This window comes from Zootoca vivipara, chromosome 15 (assembly GCF_963506605.1).
Source record: "Zootoca vivipara chromosome 15, rZooViv1.1, whole genome shotgun sequence".
NCBI lineage: Eukaryota > Metazoa > Chordata > Lepidosauria > Squamata > Lacertidae > Zootoca > Zootoca vivipara.
Window position 1 is genome coordinate 31,910,295 of NC_083290.1, and position 21,912 is coordinate 31,932,206.

The following is a 21,912-nucleotide window of genomic DNA, read 5'->3' on the forward strand; positions in this document are numbered from 1 at the left end:
ACATCAAGCGTCATAGGAGCCAACTCCTAGGAGCTGTGATTGGCATTCCCATTCAAAAGGTGTGTGTGTGCACTGTGATTGATTATGTGGGACGGGGCTTACCTGGGCCCCCACAATATTTTATTCAAGTTGGCACCCCTATAAAGCGTGAAACTAGTTTCAAACATAGTGCAATTCCTTCCACCAACAGTTGGGACTTCTCCATGGTGGCCCTCTGATTATGGAGTGCCCTCCTCCTGAAAGTATGATGTTTCAGCTCCAGGTTAAAACCTCCCTGTTCCCCTGGGCATTTATGGGATGTTAGCCCACTGCTCTAATCAATGCCTTTGGAAGTTTAATTTTATATTAATTAATTGTTTTTATTGTTGTTTTACATTTTTTTAAAGTGGTTTTGTGAACCTGCCCTGGGATCAATCGATGAAGTCAGGTTTAAAATGTCCTTAATAAATAAACATTGCTTTTAGCAACAGTAAGTCGGTTTAATGTGCTCCAGTTCCATTGCTCAAAGCTTAGCTACACTGATGGGTTTGCAGGGTGCTACGAGTCAGGGAAGGAGGTGCCTCTCCCCTCCCTCTTCATGTGGTAATAGGCACTATCCTGCCTTGTGCTAGATATTTGCATTTCTGATTATGACCCACAGATAGCGGTGATACACTCTCTCTCTCTCTCTCTCTCTCTGTGTGTGTGCTGCCTCTTAATGCATGCTGCTTTGGGTATCAGGCGTAATTGAACCATGTCCTCTTCTTCCATAAGACAGAAGTTACTGAGTGATGAGTGGATTGAATTTCAGCCAGCAGATACTTACGAAGTTAGATTGGCAGTTGATTTTATATGACTGATGGTTTATTTTGTACTGAATTCAAAATCTTATAACACCCATATTGTCGAAATGAATTATTCATTAATGTATTGTACATTAATCTGGTGTTGTAATGATGTATTGATAATGTGGTGTTCCTCTTGTGCTGTGAACTACTTTAGGCACATTATGTAGAAAAGTGGCATCCATATTATTATTATTATTATTATTATTATTATTATTATTAGGGGTTTTAGATGCCACCATGTTGTTTTCCGTTTTCCACCACATGCCCGCCTACCCCCCAAATAATCTTAATCTAATCTCTTGTATACCGTCAGTTCCTCCATCTATCAATCTCTGACATCCCCAGTGTGGCAGGCTGCCAGATGGTGCCCCATTAGGTCACATTTGCTTATTGTTTGGTAAACAGCAGTTTAATTTAAGTGCTGAGTTGACAGCCTGTCCTCAAAAGACAATTTTCGCATTGCAATGTTTCAAATGCCAGCTTGGCTTTCTAGTATAATGTTATTTCAACTGCCTTAAAGGGATAAAGTTCCCTTTGATTAAAAAAAGGAGGAGGGGGGAGCCCAGGGGAACTGAACTGTGTGTTTTGATGTTGACAGACCTGAGTGCATGAACTGGCAAACCTTGGACTGGATTTTCCCAGGCGCTTTGGGGCTGGCTACGGGTCTTCTTGCTTTTATGAGCCTGGAAGCTCAGCCTGTCCAATAATCATCATGACTGGCAGAATTCTCCCCTGTTTGTTCTACGCTTAGCAGTGATTTAGAGGATGTGTGTGTCAGTATCAGCCAGGTTTGCAACCAGGAGCTGCTGGAATCCATTGTACGGGTGTTGTGAGCATTTAAGCACCAGGTGCTCATATTAGTGAAAGCCCTTGATAGAATGTTTGAGGGCAGGATCCTGGCAAGCATGGCTAGGCTCATTTCTACCCTGAAGTTTGTCCCTGTTGCAAGCATCATGATTAAGCGAGCACTGCTTTCTGCTATAAATGTGCACATTCACTTGCTGAATCTCTATTCTGGCCTCTGGCCCTTTATTTGTGATTCATACAGAACATAGCCTGGCTTCAGCTGTCTGGTAGCCTCCAGGTTAGACTACTGTAATGTGCTGTATATGGGGCTGCCTTTGGAGACAGTTCAGAAATGGCAGCTAGTGCAGAAGGCAGCAGCTACATAGATTGTTCACAGAAACAAGAAGGTGTGAACACGTAGCACTGCTTTGTTTGCAGGCCCAATTCATGAAGTGCACTCCTGGTGCTTCCCCCCCCCTTGCAGCCCTAGCCACAGCTGTGAAGGAAAAGAGGGTTGGTTCAGTACCAATGCACACCCAATTTCAGGCAGGGGTTGGCTGCACTCAGGAGCTCCTGAGCTGAACCCATCCTAGCGGGACTTGCTATTGGCACCAAATTTAAAAGGCACTGGGTGCAAGTCCCACTTGCAGTAGAACAATCATGGGTGCATTCTAAGACTCTAGATCAGGCATGTCAAACCTGCGGCCCTCCGGATGTTTTGGACTACAATTCCCATCTTCCCCAACCACTGGTCCTGCTAGCTAGGGATCATGGGAGTTGTAGGCCAAAACATCTGGAGGGCCGCAGGTTTGACATGCCTGCTCTAGATTGTTTCTCTGCAGCCTATCACATGACAACAGATGTGGGGAAGGGAGGCATGGCTGGAGGAAAATGGCCTCCTGGGTGAAATTAAGAACCAACGGGAGTCCTAATTTGACCCTTAGGTCAGAGTTTCCCCATCGCCAACATTGAGAGACATGCTACCCCAAGCTTCCTCAGCCTCTGCCCTCCAGATGTTTTGAGACTACAATTCCCATCATCCCTGACCACTGGTCCTGCTAGCTAGGGATCATGGGAGTTGTAGGCCAAAAACATCTGGAGGGCCGAAGTTGAGGAAGCCTGTGCTACCCCATGTCTTAACTTTGACATGGATGACCCATCTGCACTGTACATTTAAAGCAGCACTGTATCACCTGAAACAGTCATGGCTTCTCCCAAAGAAACCTGGGAAATGTAGTTTCTTAAGGGTCCTCACAGAGCTACCATTCGAAGAGTTCTCTGGGAAGAGGGATTGATTCTCTGGGAAGAAAGAATGCTTAAGAACTTTAGCTCTGTGAGGGGAATAAAGGTTTCCTAACCATTCTCAGCACCCTTAACAAACTACTGTTCCCAGGATTCTTTGAGGGAAGCAGTGTCTGTTTAAAGTAGCATGATACAGCTTTAAATGCATGGTGCAGTTACACCCTAAGGCACATGTACCTGCTAGGAAGGTGAGTGGGTGTGCTTTCCTGCCGACTTGTGGTGAGAGTTACAATTGTCACCTTGGTGTCTGTCTGACTTCTTTTGTACAAATTTCTTGTTGCATTAACATATGTCCGCAAGTTGGTTCCACTAAATGAAACATCTGTGCACATGGAGAGAAGTGAACATGTGTATGTTGTTGTATCAATGACTTTGTTCTCCAATGTCGCAAGCAGGGGTTTTTCCCCCTAGGAATGGATGAACCAACCTATTTCTATTTGGGGTTAATTTCACAATTGTAGGTCTGTTATAAAAATGCACAACTACCCCCAAAAATAATAATCAACATCATCATCACATTTAAATTGTTCACACTTTCCCCCAAAGCACGCAGTTTATACAAAATGCAATTGTCCTGTAAAATATCCATTTGGGTACACATTTTAACTGGAGTTGTTTTGCAAAATCAGGAAAAATGCATAACCCAATGGGTAGCTGCTTCCTGGCCCCTGCATAAGCCTGGGACCAAAAAAATAGGTCGCTTTGTTTTACAATGTGGACCGAATGAATTTCTCCTCTATTCCACATCTCCCACAGCCTTACACACTGAGATCTTTTAATCACGAAAGGCTGAGGATTGGGTCTTTCGCTCTCTGTATGTAAATCACATGTGCTACCCCTGAGCTGAGGTCTCACCCAGTTTATTTTAGTAACTGCTCTTTTTAAATGTGAAAACCCTGCAATTCTGCCCCCTTCCCCATGCAAACACTTTTTGGATAACGAATAACAGTTGGTGGCTTTCTGCTACATTGCCAGAAACAACAGGTTATATAAGTAGGTCAAGAAAGAGTCAATTATAAGAGAACTTGTTCAGTTAGCAGAGATGGATGAACATCCTAGGATGACTTAGTTGGAATCTGCATTACAGATGGTCTCAACCCCAGGAGATAGTTTAGCAAAATCTTCTACCGCTGATATATTCCAATTCCACATTGTCTGCAGATTCAGCCATCTGTGGCTGAGAAAAAGGTGTTTGTCATGGTAAAATATCCCCAGCAGAAGAATCTGAGTGATGTTTACCACATGTGATCAGAACACAAGTGGTTTAGAATAGCATGTATGTCCAAGGGTTGCACTGGACTCTTGAGTACGCAAAACATACTTTTTAAAAAAAGAAAAAGAAAAAGGTCTATTCCATTAAGTTCCATTTATTAATTTACATTATCTGTAGGCCAACTCTTTTTTAAAAAAAGAAAAGAAAAAGAGAGAAATAGAATATAAGAGCAATCGTTACACATTACACACATCACCTGGTCTACAGCACAAGCAATTGTGATTTCTTTCAGCAACTTATTTCTTTGTTTTTTAGTCCCTTTTCACTTTTGGTTTGGTTTGCTGCTGCTTCTCAATGTGTAGGGTGTTTTCCATGCTTCCATGGGGTTGTTTCATTTCATTCTCAGAACCACCCAATAATGTGAGTTAAGCAGCAAGGAAAATGAGTGTCCCAAGGATACCCAGTGAGTTTCATGACTGAATGGGGATTGGGACCCAAGTCTGTTCTAAGCTCAACACTTTGACCCAGTGCACCACACTCACTCATGAGCCCAGGGGAAGGGAACTCTAGGCCGGGGACCAACACGGCCTTCCAAGTTTCATTGTCTGCCTCTCTTTGTCTGACCTGGTCTCTCCAGGTCATGCCCCTTTCTCCAGACCACACCCTTATTGACCCTTATTGCTTCAGGCCTTCAGCCCCAATGCATGAAGGCTGGTGGGGCTGGGTCGCCAAATGTAAGAGCAGCAAGCACCCCACACACCAGGCATAGGCAAACTCAGCCCTCCAAATGTTTTGGAACTACAATTCCCATCATCCCTGACCACTGGTCCTGTTAGCTAGGGATCATGGGAGTTGTAGACCCCAAACATCTGGAGGGCTGAGTTTGCCTATGCCTGCCCCCACTCTCCCCCATGATGGGAAAACATGAGAGGGACCTCTTGGATGAGGTTACTGTTATTCAACAATTGTGAGGAGTAGGAGACAATCCCTAGATTATTTTTCATAGAAGGCCAATAAAGGTGCTCTTTGAGGGCTACTCATAATGCCACTGCCATGAAGGCTGTTTCACATGTTGAGTTTCCATGGCATGGTCAGTGAGTGCATAGTGTATCTGCTTTGTGAAAGCTAAGCAAGTCAAGGTCTGGATGGGAGGCTGTCATAGATTCCTAAATCTGCCATTTGGAAAAAGATGAAAGGTGGGGTGTGAATGTACTAAATAAAATAAAATAAATAAAGGGCAAGCAATTTGCACGCAGTGACTCACCATGCTGAACCAGCAGTTCTGTGTTGACATAGTTTTAAACAAATCTGTGATTGACTGACTGACTGGCTGATCCAGCACTTTTTATCCATCTCTCCGCAAGCCACCAGAAATGAACAGCGTTTGGTGGCACGGAGAAATTTGCTGGAGGAGCTTCTGCACAATGGTGTTTCACACAGAGTACAACATCACAACCTGTTCTTGTGTATCGGGCCTTGGGAGTGGCCTGAATCAGACTTTTATCCCTGTGTCCTTAACTTGGTTTTGTTTTGACATCTCCTTCCCTGTATGGTCTTTGTACAGTGAAACCTGTTTTACATGGCAATGCCTTTATAACATAGCCCTGCTCTTCTCCTTGTTGTCTTTCTGCAGGTGGGCCAAAAAGGGACACATTATAAAGGAAGCATCGGGGGACTCTTATGAGACCATTGTTGACCATACCTATTTTTTTGAACCAATCTCTTGCGAGGTGACCAACGCTTTAGGCAGCACGAACATCAGCAGGACAGTCGATGTCTATTGTAAGTACAGCTCAGCTGCTGAAGCATCAGGAGTTTATGTGATAGGGCTAATCCTTCATAATTTGAGAGTTGCCTTGTGGATAACGGTGCAGTTTCTTAAGGGAATGAGATGGACAATTGATTCATCCGTGATGAAAAAGGAAGCCAGAGAAAGGACCTAAATGATAATGGTCCAGCTGTTGTTTTGGTTAACCTTCACCTAGGAAACCAGACACACACCAGCTTTTTGTGCTAATGGTGGAAAAGTTTTATCCTGCACAGTGGCAAGTCACCATGAAGTGCTCTGAATGGGACAGATGCAACCCTTTACATCAGGGGTGGGGACTCTTTTTGACTCAATGCACTAGATCTTCATCTGTCCCCAATCCTGCAGTCTAGCTTCGATGGGTGGATGGGACAACCTGCTTGTCAATCATCTGACATCAGGTTGTCCTGCTTACCTGTCAAAGTTATTGGCACTGCACATCCCAAGCTCATGACAGCTGACTGGTTGCCAGGTGCTTGGGAGCCACAGTGCAAGGCCTTTGGGGTCGGCCCTATGCTTGTCAGTGCTGAGCAAGGGACTGCAAAGCTTCTTCCCCACAAGGAAGCCAATCTAGCCTCATCTCTACTTTCCCCACACCTGCATGACATATGCTGTCAGGTGTGGGGTAGGTGGACAGGGGAATCGACCTTCCTGAGCCAAATGGGGCCCACAGGTCAGAGGTTTTCCACCCCTGCCCTCTGCTTTGATCCAGTTTTGTCTGCTATGCCTACCCAGTACCCAGTGTGTTGAGCCAGGGTCCACAAAACTAATGCAGCACTGGAGAGGCAGGCAGAAGTGTAGCTTGGCAATGCCTTCCTTCTTTGTACCACAGACCATGCCCAGCATGTACCACCTGCCCACGTGGCAGGTTGACTGCCTGCTCCAAGCTAGACTGCCTTGGCCATTTAGGCCAACAGCCTGAGACTCTTTCGTAACTCCTAGGGACCCACAGTTCTGGAACTATGAAAATGATGCCTTAGTCACCCTATCTGAATGATTTTCTGTTTTTGTGAAGTTCATGTGTTCATGTGCTCAAAGCTCCTTTGGAAGAGATGGAATAAATGTCTCTGGATTAGGCTTCAAGCCTCCATTTCTTCCTCTAGTCAAGAGTCTAAAGCCACAATAAGGGAGAGATCTAATTCATGCATTATGTCTCTCCTTGGATGATTGCATGGTCCCTTACCTGCTATGAAGAATAGAAGGTTTCCTTCCCTTACCTGCTATGAAGAATAGTTTCATTGCTGTCCTGTTCTGCAGATACCTATTCTGTGACATATCTCTTATTATAGTTGGGCCACGCATGATGACGGAACCACAGTCCCTCCTTGTTGACCTTGGATCGGATGCTGTATTTAACTGTGCTTGGATCGGAAACCCATCTCTGACCATCGTCTGGATGAAGCGGGGCTCAGGCGTGGTAAGGATGCTTAAAATCAGGTCAACATTTGAGGGGAAGTTTGAGGGCTGAGTGCCGAGTGCCCTCCAGACTAGTGTTTTGTGTTGTGTCATTTTTGCTATTATATTCTGCAACATTTTCTTGACACAGCGTTGTGATGGATTTATATTGGGTCGTCCACACATCATTCTGCTTTATTTAAGTGTAGCAACTATGAACATGAATCATTATTTACATCTGAGCTCATCCCTAAGACTGGGCTAGCCTTTGATAATCTCCTGCCTCATCACCAGCCCTTCCCCCACCTGGCCATCTACAAGGCAGGGATAAGAATAATGGCCTACTCTTCACTGTAGTTGTAATGAACCCTGAGGTAATGCATTGTTCCAAAGAGATAATCTGCAGCAGGAAGTCTGGGCGTGTTTTGTAGCACATTAAAGACTCAACCCAGATCTGTGCATGTGGCAGAACTAGTTGGTAGGATAGACTGTGTTTCTTTAGACGGCAGGTGTGAACCCACTTTTTGGAATTCTACTATGCACTACAAACTCCCTGCAAGCAGAATACCAGGAAAAGCTGGCAAATGGGTGGGATAGAGTCTTCTTCTCCGAGGTGCTAATTTTTTTATGTGCATAGAGGTTTCAAATGATGTTATTCCGGAAGAGCTTTTGAAACTGGACCTCACCCCCACATACACCTGCAAGCGGAGGTACAGCTGTTCATTCAGCGTTCTCATACTCCAAATCTAATTTACTGCAGTACAAAGCTTTTGTAGGCCAGAGCTCATGTTGGCAGATGCCTGCAGTGTTGTCATCTGTTAGGTCCACTCAACTTTTTGGGTGGGCGGTGTTGCGGCCAGGCATCGGGGCCCCTGCAGTGATATGTGGGGGGGGGGGAGAAACCCTGCAGGTTTCACATGAAATGTAAGTCATGTGCAGTACACAAGGTCAAAATGGCTGCAAAGGGTAAGGTATCTGGAAGGCAAGCTACAGAACCCTACCAGATAGTGCACGCAGACCTTGTTGGTCCACTAGCACCCTCCTTAGCCAAAGCAGAGTGGTGCAGTGGAAGAGTGCTGGGCCCATAGCCATGTTAGGATCATCCTACTCTTGTGTAGGACCCTTGTAGAGACACATGCCCGACTGGCATGTTCTCTCCCTCCTGGTTGATAGTTCAGGAGCTTCAAAAGCTTTCTCCAGCCTGAACATCACAGCGACTGATACCAAAAGGCATTAGCACACTTAAGGATCCTGCAGAGTATTAGCGGTTCACGTAACAGACTCAATAGCTCAGCATTTTGGCTAATCTACTTTTATTTACATATAATACACTCGGAGCATTCTGACTTAGCTCCTTCCTCTTTCTCATCAGACAGCAAAGAGAGAAAGAACAAAGGACAATAGTCCCACTTCACAGAACACAGTAATACCAAAACATCCTGTCTCCGTCACTTCCCACTCTGTGGAATGAAAGACAACAATCTCATGTGATAGACAACAATCTCATGACAAACACAGAGCAAGAATCCTAACAGTGTTGTCATCTGTTAGGTCTGCTCAACTTTTTGGGTGGGCAGCATTGGGGCCCCTGCAGTGATTTGACGGGGGGGCAGAGATAGAGGCCCCCCTTGTCGCCGTCCGGATCACGTCGCCAGTGTCTGGTGGTGCCCTGCCCAGGGGTGGCCCCACTGTCCAATGGGCACCAGCGAGAGGCGTCGTCATGGGAAACTTAAACCACGACATGGCCAGGGAGACCTCCTCCTGTGCCCTTTCACCAGATCTCCCTACACACCCAGCCTCTTTTTATGGTTTGCTATGACATGACCTTGCTACAGACAAATGTTGGCCACCATATTGTTGGGGCGGGGTTGAAATTTTTCTACTTGGCAAATTGGCACCAGCCATTTGGTTTTCGCCTACCTTGTAGCAATCATCACAACTTTGTGAGGTTAGCCACTGGATAAGCCTTTGTTTGGATGGAGGGGAGGTTGTAGCCTCATGCTGCCCCTCCTCATTAAGGGTATCCTGTTAAAGGAATCCAGAAGTGTGGATTCTGTCCGATGCCTGGACGTGGGCTAAGGCCATGCCATGACCCTCAGGGTGCTCCTATTTGATGTAAGTCATAGGGTTCCCCCTGTTGGTGGTTTACCCTTAGATGGACTCCCTGCAGACGGGCAAGAGTCAAGATGTAGTCTGGCTTCACCCAATGCCTAAGCCAAACCCCTATTTGAGCACATAAACCTAAATAATCGTGTCTGTGTACTTAATATCCACTAGGGAACTGCGGGTCATGGTGCCTTGGCACACAATTAGCAGATATCCACATATATTGGGAGGATGAAGAGAACAGGGAATGGTACTACCATGGTTTGTGGCATGCTCTTCCTATGGAATCACACCTAGTGCTATCATTGTCAGTTTTTAGGGCCCAGGATTATTTACTGAGGTAGGTAAGTTAGCCTCTGCTGTGGTGCTCATGTTTTAGCAGAGTGGGTTAGGACTTGTCTTTCTTAGTGTGTCGTTTGATGGAATGTTTTAGGAATTTTGTGTTGTACTTTGTTTTAAAATCTTCTGGTATTTGTTTTATTTTATCTGTTTGTATTTTGTCTTAAGTTGCTTGGAGACCTTTTTATATAAAGCAACTAAATAATAATAATAATAATAATAATAATAATAATAATAATAATGCCAGAAGACTGAGCAGTACAGGAGATAGTTGTGTACCATATCACTACATCTCATGTGAGGTTCTTTGAGTGGTTATGGAAAGCCTGTGAAAGTAAATATTGAGTAGTAGCAAAGTCTAAGTCATAAAGTGGACTCTTGGATTTGTTCATTGGATTAATCCTTTGCTCTCAGCCTCGCTGCTCTTGCTTTCTGCTGGCGATTCCCACAGCAGCAGGATCAAATATCAGTGTTATTTGCAGTTCAGAAGGGACAAGGAGATATTGCTGAGCTGGTGGATCAAACATGTGAACGATCTGTGGCCCACCTTGCAGTATACAAAACTGGGCATGCCTGCTGCATCCTGCAGTGAACTCAGAGCATCATTATTGTAGCCAGGGGGGGGGGGACCAACCCTGTGAGGTGAGTTGGGATTCTGAGGAAACTTATGTTCTGTAGTCAATTCCACATTCTGTGCTTTCATGTGATGTGTGATTTTATCCCAGTGTTCACAACCGGGGCTGGCCCACCCAGGAGGCAAACTAAAGCAGCCACCTTGGACAGCAGAATCCTGCAGGGCAACACCCCCAAAGGGACCCCACCCTGCCACCGGGTTTGCATGGCAGCGTCTTCTAGCAAAATCTCATGAGATCTCACCAGAAACTGCCACCATAGAACCCCAGTCAACAAGGCTTTAGCATCTGGGGAGGCAACAGTGTCTCATTCTGCCCCAGTGAGATGGGATGGGCCACCCCAGATTTTATCCCAGTGTTGAGCACCGTGCAGTCACCTGCCCTTTCCACTCTGCTGCTGGGTGGTGAAAAGGCTCGTTATCTCACTGCCTGGAGTTCTGGGCCTGGCAAATATGTGGGCATGCTTGATCACTTTGGGACTTCCAGATAAGAGCAACAGGAGGCAGCAATTACACCGGACTGTCTGAGACGGTCAAGAAGCTAATTGAGCTAGCATTCAACACTGTCAATGGAGCGGGTGTCCTCCACTGCATTAAGGGGTGGCAAGCTAGGTGAGGGAGCACACACAGTGGCCATTTGGCAGAAACAGTACTAGGCTTCAACATCTCTCCACCATAACCTGCACTCCAGCATCTGCCACCCAAGGTGCCCGCCTCGCCATGCCTAATGGAAGGGCCGACCTTTCTTGGTTGCAAACTGCACTGGTGGCAACAGGCAGTGGTGGCTGTCCAGAAATGGCAGTGACTGTTCTCAGCACTTTAAAAGAAAAGAGGGGAAATTTTAGGCCAAGCAGAGGTCAAGGAGGCTGGTTTATGTAACTGGACTAATAAAAAAAAATGAAAGGTAGGTTTCCATGGCAGTCACAGCACTTTCCACATTTCCACTGCTCAAATGGGATCTTTGCAAAGTAACCCTAATAGAAGTTGAATTGATTCCCATTATGAGCAGCATCTGGGTTAACCAAAGGCCAAGGCAACCACTTTGCCTCTTTGTGACAGGTGGAACTTTGTAAACCATCTCCACATTTGGTTCTTTTTGTGAACAGTCCTTGCTTACAGAGCACTGCACAGCTAAAGCTTAAGAACAGCCTCCTGGCCATTGAAGGTTTTGGGTTGTTTTTTTACTTCTGCTCGATTACATACTTAATAGCTACAGGTCTGAGAGGCCTGTGGTTATCTATACTCTATAGAGTCCCATGAAACCAGGGAGTTCTAAAATGAATGTCTGTGCCTTGAAAATACTGAGCATCCCGTACAACGACTGGTCTGTCGTCTCTATGCAGTTTTTGAAAGCAGACACTTGACAGGGCAGTGATTGTTTCTCATGCACCAACCCAGTCCTGGATCCAGTTTCCTAGGACTGTGCATGCCTATTCATCACCTAGGAGCTTCAGCATGCAGTGATAACTTGCATGTGTGACAGATGCTGTATCACCAGTAGTCATTGGTGCTCATTGAGACTAGCATGGTGGAAGGCAGAGAGACCAACAGTACGGTAGGTGGAGCCACTCTTAGTTGTAAGTAAGAAAACAGGTTGAAGTTGGGGCAGGGCCTCATTACCCTGAATTGACCATCCTCCGCTGAATATTACAGAGAAAGTGGTTTTCAGGAGTTAATTCATGCAAACTGTTGGCTAATCATCAAGTGTTGAGTAGAATAACTAAGTGTTGAGAAATCAAGAGTCCAGCATGCATGTATGAACCAGCCCAGGTCATGCTAGAGACTTACCAATATCCTATCTATGCATCTGTTTCAGTGAAAGTGCTGTGAGTAACTAGAGCAGGTGAAAGTCACATTACACCTTAATGGAGGGAAGTCACATGTACTTATTGGGGTGCAAGAGAGCTCAAAGTATGATACTACAAGGTCATCTACATCCTAAATATTAATGGGTGGGCAAACAGATCTTAAAAGAGCACATAACAAGTCTTGGGTCTGTGATGTTGGGGCCACTTCGCAACTGACTTGAAAACTCACCTCTATGCTTAGCACCATGGACAGCACTTGATCTGGTCTGACAAGTGGGCTGGGTCTCCTAAGACTTCGTGTCTTAGGCATCTTGGATAGTGATTGAACAGAACCTTCCAAGTGTTGCTTAGCCTTTGAAGAACTGTTCTACTGTTGCTGTCATTCAGATCACCTCCCCAGCATAGAATTCATGCCCTTTTCAATGTTAGAGCTCTTCTCTGCAGACACTGAACACACCATCCAGACTTGGAAATGCATGTCTGCTATATGAATCCATCATAGGTAGACAGCAATTCCACATGATTGGGAACTCCGAAAAGGGAGGCTTCTGCATTATGTGGAGCCCTGTCACCACGCAAGGAAGGTAGATAGTTCAGTGGTAGAGTACTGCTTTGCATGCGGAAGGTCCCAGGTTCAAGCCCCAGCATCTCCAGGCAGGGCTGGCAATATACCTAACTCTTGAATCCTGGAGAGCTGCTGCCAGTCAGTGTAGGAAATACTGACCTAGATGAACCAATGGTCTGACTCCTCACATCAGGTCTCTATGGTTTCTGTAGGCCACAGGTTGCCCACATGGGGTTGCATCCAGTGTAGCACCAGATAATTCATTCAGTTAGTGCAAGAGATACCAGTAACTTCTGGCATGCAAAGCATGATCCCTACAACAGAGCTAAGGTCCCTTCCCTGTGCAAAAAAGTGCACTGGACATTTGTTTTCTTCTAATTTTATCATTTATCTTTTTAGTATTCATAGGGTAAAGGGAACCACCACCCCTCTTCGTGACCCTTACCTCGTTTCTTTCTTTTGGGTTCTGAAATATCCTGCTCAGCATCTCCTACTCAGCCTTGAGCAAATCAAGTTAGAAGTCTGTCTTTTCGGGTGTTGGGAGGTGTTACAAATGACTTGCAGTCCTCATGGCCTTTCCTTTAGCTCCCTCTAGCTGACAAATGACTGTGCTGTACAACTCCGAGGACCACATAGTTCTAGACAAGATGACAGCCTACACAGAAATGATAAAAGGCATTAGTGCTGATCCATTTCTGCCAGGGGAAGGCAGGATAACCATGCTGTTCGGAGAGAATAATCAGCTCACCTGAGCACACTTGAGGAAATTATATGTCCATGCTTCAGTCCTGGCTCTGTTCTCCAAAGATAGCCCTGCTCTCCATTCCTTATCCTGAGCCTGCTCAATTCCTCTCAAGGCAGAGCATCCCAATTTCCTTCTCATGCTGTCTTGCTGCTCCCGGTAGTAGGCAGAGGCCCCTCAAAAAGCCTCTGCACTCATCAATCTTTTTCCCCACTCATCTGCTGAAGGTTTTTCTCTGAATTTTGCAATGCATTTCTCTTTACTGGTATGTGGCTTTTACCCTTAAAGAAGTTTGGAAAGCAGGATGAAATGGAGGGGGGGGTCTATGGATCACTTTTCAACTGTAAAGGGTCATAGCTGAGTGACAGAGCACATACTTAGCATGCATGCAAAAGGTTTCCAGTAGGCCTGGGAGAGACCACTGTCTGAAACCCTGGACAGCTGCTGCCAATCAGTGTCAACAATGCTGGGCTACATGGATTCATGGTCTGACTCAGCAAAAGTAACCTAAACAACCTCTCCACAGCCAGGTGTCAAATTACTTTCTCCCCATCACCGACATGGATGTTCCTGAATCCCTGCTCCCTGCTTCGCTGGAAACTGCTGTGGGACATTTGCAGAGCCCTAGATTTGTCACTTTTAAAAACTGAACAAAAAAACTAGACTCTTTCAGTTTCAATACTTTTGCAAGCACAGTAGTTCTGATATGAGCAGCCTTTGCAATATCTCTGAGTACTGCTAAGGGCATTAAGTGGTTTGCTAAGCATCAGTGTAAATTCCCAGAATGAGCAGAGGAATTGGCTGCAAGATCAGACACTCGGCAATGCCAATAGCTAATGTGTGAGTTTGTGTTTACATAGCAAGCACATGCTGGAAAGGCAAAAGGAAGCAGGCTTGTAGGAACATCATCCAGACTCCTGCAGGGGAAGGTTGACAGATGTCTCTGCTTTGCCCTGTGCAGAAAGGTGAAGGGGCAGCATCACCCAATATGTAAATCCCAACACTGAAAGTTAATGTCTGGCCGCTGTAGCTGCCAACAGATCCTGACAGTTCTCGTTGTATATGTGGAAAATTAGCCATCGAGCCTCAACTGTTTCTGCAGGCAATTAGAAAGAGTTGACTCTTAAAGGCCATATTTGTTTTAGACTCATCATATTTCTAAATACCACAGGAGCTTGGATTTTTCTGACTGGTTTGCATTAAAGTTCCCTGATTCAGCACTTAGGAAGCTTTAATAAAGCTGCTGATTGCACCGATGTGGGCAAGAGGGCCATGTTCCTGGCAGTGTGGATTGCAGAAGGGTCAAAGAGGCAGGGAGCCAGCAAACCTCTGCCAGGGTAGGACCAACTGCAGAGAGTAAGCAAATCTCAGAGTGTCCATCTCCCACTTCAGTCTATGTTGCATTTGAATGGTGTGGTTGTGGACTCCAAAGCAATACCTGTTTCAGATATTTCACAGGAAATGTAATGTAAAAAACCACACTGCTGTAGAATCTTTTAGATGCATTCATGATGCTATTCACAAAATTCAGGGTGAAATGACAGACAACAACACAATACTGTAGGTGTGAGAACACAGCATGCCATTTCTCCACCTTGAAGCCACGGGGAATGCAGTTTGCAGGGAGCACAGGGAGAGGTGTTTCAGCCTTCCGCTGCACCCCCCTGCAACTTACCCTTCCCAAGCTGGGTTTCCAAACCATGTTTCTTATGTAAAGTGGTGGGAAGGTGATTGGAGTGCGTTTCAGGGGGAAGCACTATGTGGGCTATGGATGCAGCACTCCTTGCTCACATATTCTCCCCAGCAAATTAATATATCCAGCCACTTTCCAGGGTTCCCAGACCTGTATTTGCCACCAAATGTCCCAAAGCCTTGCCAAATATAATCTATAGTTTAAACATTGAAACATGTTGCCAGTGTTTGCTGTTCTCCTTCATATGCCCAAATCAATTTATTAGCAGCTGTGGTTTGGTGTATTTCAAAGTTGAGATGAGCTTCTAAATGGAAACTCCATTTGACTGAATATAGCACTTATTGATCTACCTGTTGGGATGGGACCATAGCTTAGTGGTTGAGCAAAGCACATGTATGGATACAAAAGATCACAGGTTCAATCACGGGCATCTCCAGGTAGGACTGTCTGAAACCCAGAAGAGGTGTTGCCATCATAGTAGACTTTGGTGGGGCTTTCCCAACCTGGTCCAAGCTCCAAATGTTGGACTTCAGCTCACATCATCCCTGACAATTGGCAATGCTGGCTGGAACTGGTGGGAGTTAAGAGTTCAACAACATCCGGAGGGCACCAGGTTTTGGAAAAATGAACTAGATGGACCAATGTAAGGTAGCTTCATAGCTGTGGAGGTAACTTCACTGTCTCCTAGAATGTGTATTGAGAGATAGGTGGGCATTCTCACTTGACCACTGACACATGGAACAAACTGACTCTCTTCTTTTTCAGGTCCTAAGCAATGATAACACACTAACGCTAAAGAACGTGCGCCAAGAGGATGCTGGGAAATACGTGTGCCGAGCCGTAGTTCCACGTGTGGGTGCAGGAGAACGGGAAGTATCTCTGACTGTCAATGGTACAGTACTTAATTTAAACTATCTTTACACTTCTTGAACTTTAGTCATTGGTCTTCTCTCCCAATAACAGTTTACAGAAGTGCAGGTATTGGGCCAAAAAACTACAGTTTCCCTGGATTATCCCCATGTGATTTCATATTTCTTCCTTGTGCCACATTAGCCATTGGTAGATGCTGTAGCTACGGTAAGTAAGGTAAAGGTAAAAGATCCCTGGATGGTTAAATCCGGTCAAAGGTGACTATGGGGTTGCAGTGCTCATCTCGCTTTCAGGCTGAGAGAGCCGGCATTTGTCCACAGACAGTTTTCGGGTCATGCGGCCAGCATGACTAAACCGCTTCTGATGCAATGGATCACCATGATGGAAACACCGTTTACCTTCCTGTCGCAGTGGTACCTATTTATCTACTTGCACTGGTGTGCTCTTGAACTGCTAGGTTGGCAGAAGATGGGACAGAGCAATGGGAGCAGATTCAAACCACTGGCCAACCTAGCAGTTCGAAAGCACACCAGCTCCTTCGGCCTGAAGCGAGATGAGCACCACACCCCAGTCACCTTTGACTGGTCTTAACCCTCCAGGGGTCCTTTACCTTTACCTATGAAAGCTGTGATTATCTCAGAAGCAAAACACTTCCCTTTATTTCTATCCCCCTCCCCAAGCTGAATCCCCAAAGCAAACTGTTTTGCAGATATCCAAAATAGTGCTCCTTCAGATCAATAAGGAGGGTCCTGATATATCCCTGTGCATTTGTCTAACACCCTGTTCGATGGGATTATGGGAGGCCCAGGGTATCTACAGGGAAGAATCAGTAGGAAGGTTGGCTATATTCTACCTCCACAATGGCTATGTTGGAGACTGTATGCTGGGAAGCACAAGTGAGAGGAGTGTTGTTGCATTCAAGTCCTTCATGCAGGCTTCCCATAGGCATCTGATTGGCCACTGTGAGAGCAGGATGCTGTTCCAGCAGGACTCTTCTTGGGATTAAGTGCCCTTTCCTACTTGAACTGGGATTCGCTGAATCCCACCTATGATTGCACATTTCTCCACCCCATTGTTCTTTCCCTGTTACCTCTGCTTTTTTCAAGATAATGTGCAGTTTTGCCTTAAAGTGCTGGAGTAGAGATGTAGAGGAAAGGTACTTCCAACCATGCATTTGTATGCATAACTGCTTTGGAAGGCAACCTTCCCAGGGCCACATGCCCATGGTGGGTAGGGCCAGTGGCAAAAGTGGGTGGGGCCATGAACATTAATATTCCCTCTGCAGAGTAGCCTGGTGTCTATACATCTGAGTTCAAATCCTCTATGCTCTTGGCCACAAGATTATGGTCCTACGGGGAGACTCCATTCTCAAGGTCATGACATCTTCCCAGGTTTTCTAGGCCAGGGACCATAACAATGTTAAACAACTTTAAAACTGACTTCATTGTTGGGTCACAGTACCTGCTCCCCTTTCTGCAAAGCCAAGTCTAGAATCCATGTCTCTTGGTTCTCTATCTAGTCTCTTAGAGCCAGACAGTGGAAAGAAAGAGTAAAGCTCTTCCTGGGAGCATACGAAGAACGGAAGAATAAAAGCAGGGGAATCTATGCTTACTTTCTTACTTTTCGAAGGCACCCTCTCCCTCAAGCAGCCCCATTTAATATTCATTCGTTGGGCATTTGCACCATTTAATTTTAAATGCAGATAATGTAGAAGAGAGAAGCCAAGGGCAACCCAGCAGGGCCATGGTTGGGGGGGGGGAATCAACCACTCCCTTGCCTTCTGCTTAGAGCACCTTCTCTTGCAGTCCCCTTTTCCCTCTTGGCTGCTGCAGTTTAATTACAATTCAAATAGCTTGCAGAAAGCAAAGCAATACATTTGATTAAAACAAAGAACCTTGCTACGCACACACACACACACACACTCCTCCTGGAATTTCCACATAAAAGGAGTCAATTACTGGAGCACTGTTTAAGGCCAGCAATATGGGAAATGATGCCCTCCCAGCTTCTCACCAGGTTTTGATTTTGCTTGCTACGTGGTGGAAAGTGACACAGGAGGAAATGAGAGGAGGGACTTGTGAGGAAAGGTACGCTTCAGTTTCATGGGAAGTATCTAACTAGCTTGCTCCATCAACATGAAGAGCTGTGCTTGTGCAATGGAACTCCACCCTCCTGTCTCTCAGCCAGCCCTAGACCTGACTTTTGCATAGCTGGAATGTAGCCCACTAAGAATACAAAGAGTCCCACCCATTGCTACACCCACTGCTGTTGGTGTGAGGGGATAACACTTGGGTTGTGTTCTAAGAAGTTTTACTCAGAGAAGTCCCACTGAAATTAATGGAACTAAGATAGTAATGTCCATTAATTTCAGTAGATCTCCTCTGAGCAGGGCTATCATTGGGTACATCCCCCTGGTATTAAGCCACCTGCAGACTATCAGTGTTTTGTGAGAAGAATTGAAGCCGCTACCAGAAATTAAAAGTGGATTGCAGCACTCTAGTTACCCTAGTTCAGCAAATTCCAGTTATTTTTTTCCCTTCCCCACCCTACACTATTTTGTTAGGAAACTGAAGGGGAAATGCACTGAAAAGGACGGGGGCAAATGAGTGAATATATTTTGGAAAGGCGTATAACCCCCTGTGCAAGCAAAACTAGATGAATACCCATCATCATGTATCCTCCCCACAAACAACCTAGAATGACTGTTCAATGAAGAATGGATGTAGTCTAACTTCCACATATATTTTGTGCAAGCAAACCATGGCTCTATCAACAGGTCATCTGAAGAATGCCCAAGACAATTCCTGGGTTTTGTTTGTTTGTTTGTTTTCCCCTTCTGCATTTAATCTGCAGCTATTGTCCCCATCAGTTAGGATCACCCATCTGGCTCTTTGTGGGAGAATCCTCTCCCTGGATGGAAATAAAATACATCTTGGCATCTGAGAAGAAAATGATTCTCTTCTGCCTTCCACCTGCCCTGGTAAGGGGAGGAGGGGACAGACACAGAGAGAGAAACCTAGATTCCTGTCAATTGTGCAGAGGCGATGTTATCAGGCACTGGGCCCTCACCAATGTAATAATAAGGATAAATGACCGATTGCCTGGAACGGAAGATACAGCACAAACCAATTTGCTGCAGCTAATCTTGTCAAGCAGTCCCTCTATCCAGAATCCTTCTTTCCCTGTTTTTAATCCCAAGAACCAGACAATGGTGTTAACAAAAGGAACTGTGATTGTACCACCAAGCAAACCAGATTAGTGCCTGGGGCTGGGGGCTGCCTTGGTAGCACAGGAGGAAGAATCCAACAGGCAGAAATGATGTTCGTTTACAGTGTAGAATTTAGCGGGGGGGGGCGGGGCAGGGACAAAACTGCAGTTAGTTAGCTCTGCCTATCACTGGCTCCGACTCTGGTTACATCTACTGTTGGTATCCCTCCCTTCTGCTCCTACCAGTTCCAATGGGCACCTGCCACCAATGTTCATTATCTGCCCTAAGCTTTATTTTAAGCTACCTCTATGTCCAGCAGCCTGGATATTTCCAGCAGGCTTGAGAATCATAGAACTGTAGAGCTGGAAGGGACCCTGAGAATCATCAATGCAATGAAGAAATATGCAGCTGTCCCATACGGGGATTGAACCTGCAACCTTGGCATTATCAGCACCCCAGCTGAGCTATCCATGCTTCAGTCTCAGGTTCTTGGAGATTCTCTTTCTGCTGCAGTCTCATTACTCAGCCCATATCCCCAGATGCACGAGAGACTCCATATGTTACCAAAGTTGGCAATGGGGAAGTAGTTAGTTTGTAAACCTTGATTCACAACCCCTTGCTGGCGCTGCCCCTTTTATCTCAAGCATTGAGATTCCAGCATCCCCATTCCCCTAACAACTGTCTGCATGCTTAACAAACTACAGTTCCCATGATTCTTTGAAGGAAGCCATGGCTGTTCAAGTGCTATCATAGTGCTTTAAATAGATTGTGCTGATGTGGCATATATATTTTTCTGCATGACAACTAAAGAAAAGGAATGTCCCTCCTCAAGATGCTAGCAGTTGTTTCATAGGAAAACATGTTTTTCAGTCAGGTGCCCATTCTCCCTGGAACTTTCTAGCCTCCCTTTGATTCCAGAAAAAGACCCTGAAACCAGAAAACTGCCTTTCATTTTGTTTGAGCCTCTGGGGCTGCTCAAATAAATTGGCACCGAAGCTGCCATGGAAGGTTTAAAAGACACACAATAGCTAGACAATAACTTTTCCTCTCTCTGCCTCTTAAACAAGACTGAGCAGGGAACTTTTGTTGCCACCCAAATGAGACTAAGAACAGTGCCACCTTGTGGCTGAGCTGTATTATGACACTATCCACACAGAACCTCAAAAAACAGTTGCAGCCAATACGGCCACTATTTATATCCATAGCAACACTGCCCAAATACTCAGCACAGAATTGGCAAGTGAGGAGAGTGGCATCCTTTTCTAGCCAACACTCCCTACTGAGGAATCAGGCTCCAGTCCTGAATTGCAAAATGTCTATTTGTACCTCACTGGGCTGTTCATTTTCTCAGAAATCATTCTTATGTCATATTCTGTTATCATGGTGATAAGCCTCACAGATGCTGAACTCCTGGGGCGATATAATCATCCCAAATCCATTTGTTTTGGTGCTATTTAAAATCTACTTTGTTAGCAGGGTGTGGGTGGGATTGAATCCCTTCCTTTTAATTATGAAAATGCTCACCACATAGCTGAAATTGCTGTGGCCTGGCATGGAGAGTGCTGCTCTTTCACTCTAATCGGGCCTGACAGTACATCCCAAAGATGGTCTGATTCTTTAGGGCTGATGAATTGCATGAGGTTTTCCCATTGCATAAAATACAGACATCAGAAACAAGGGTGCAGTCCAGGATGGAATCAGTGAAGGCCAAAGGGGGCATTTCCCCACCAAACTCACCTGCCTACCTTCTTTCTGACAACAAGACCAGGCCTACCAGCTTCCTCCTCTTTAGCCTTAGCATCACCTCTTGTAGAATTCAGCAGGGAGAAGGAGAGGGACAAAGCATGAATTAGCTGGCTCTTCTTGTCATTAGCTCTGGCACCACCTACTGTTGGTCCTCCTGCCTTCTGCCCTTGCAGTCCCAATGAGCAACAGTCACCACTGTCAGGAATACAACTCAGGGGTGATTTGCGCTTTGTTTAGCTAGGAAGGTTCTCACCCTGATTCTGGAAGGAAAGCAGGGCTTCAGATTGAGCCATTTTCCTACTGTTGCCAGCACTCTTAGCCCTCAAATGTGTGACATAATCAATAGAGAGCGGGAACACCTCTAACTGCATGCAGAAGGCTTGCCCCCACTTCATTTCATATACCACAGCAGCCCCCCGACATTTAAGATTAAGGGGCAGGACCTAAACATTTAAAGCACCAAGGAGAGTGTGCCACACACACTCATGCCAGCTTCCCTTTTCACTCCATTCTTGCTCTGTGACCAACGCTCCTCATTATGAATGAGGCGCACGACACAAATGTTTACCTTAGTAATTCCCTGCTGCACCAGTCCTTCAAGTGTATTAGGCATGCAGGGATGTTAGGCTGTCAGCCAGGTCTGTTTCCCACTCAGTTTAGCATGAAACAATTGTGTAGAACATTAGATTGAAGAAAGTGGGGGCGGATAGAGAGACATGATACCGTGTGCGCAGCCCCCTTTCATTCCTCATACCAGCAAGCAAACCGCCTTTGCCCTCCCAAATACGGCACACACACACACACACACACACACAGAGAGAGAGAGAGAGAGAGAGAGAGTTAGAGAGAGAGAGAGTTTGGATTGGTAGCACAT

The 21,912-nt window shown here is 45.6% G+C and overlaps 1 protein-coding gene across 1 annotated transcript in view; it reads left to right on the top strand.

Annotated features, from left to right (window-relative positions):
- The window catches only part of KIRREL3 (kirre like nephrin family adhesion molecule 3), a 314,241-nt gene that overhangs the window by 241,825 nt on the left and 50,504 nt on the right, over positions 1-21,912 (top strand). The window contains exons 9-11 of the mRNA XM_060268593.1: positions 5,762-5,910; positions 7,225-7,352; positions 15,980-16,106. Of these exons, the coding sequence (XP_060124576.1) occupies positions 5,762-5,910; positions 7,225-7,352; positions 15,980-16,106 (404 nt within the window). The remainder of the gene's footprint in view (positions 1-5,761; positions 5,911-7,224; positions 7,353-15,979; positions 16,107-21,912) is intronic.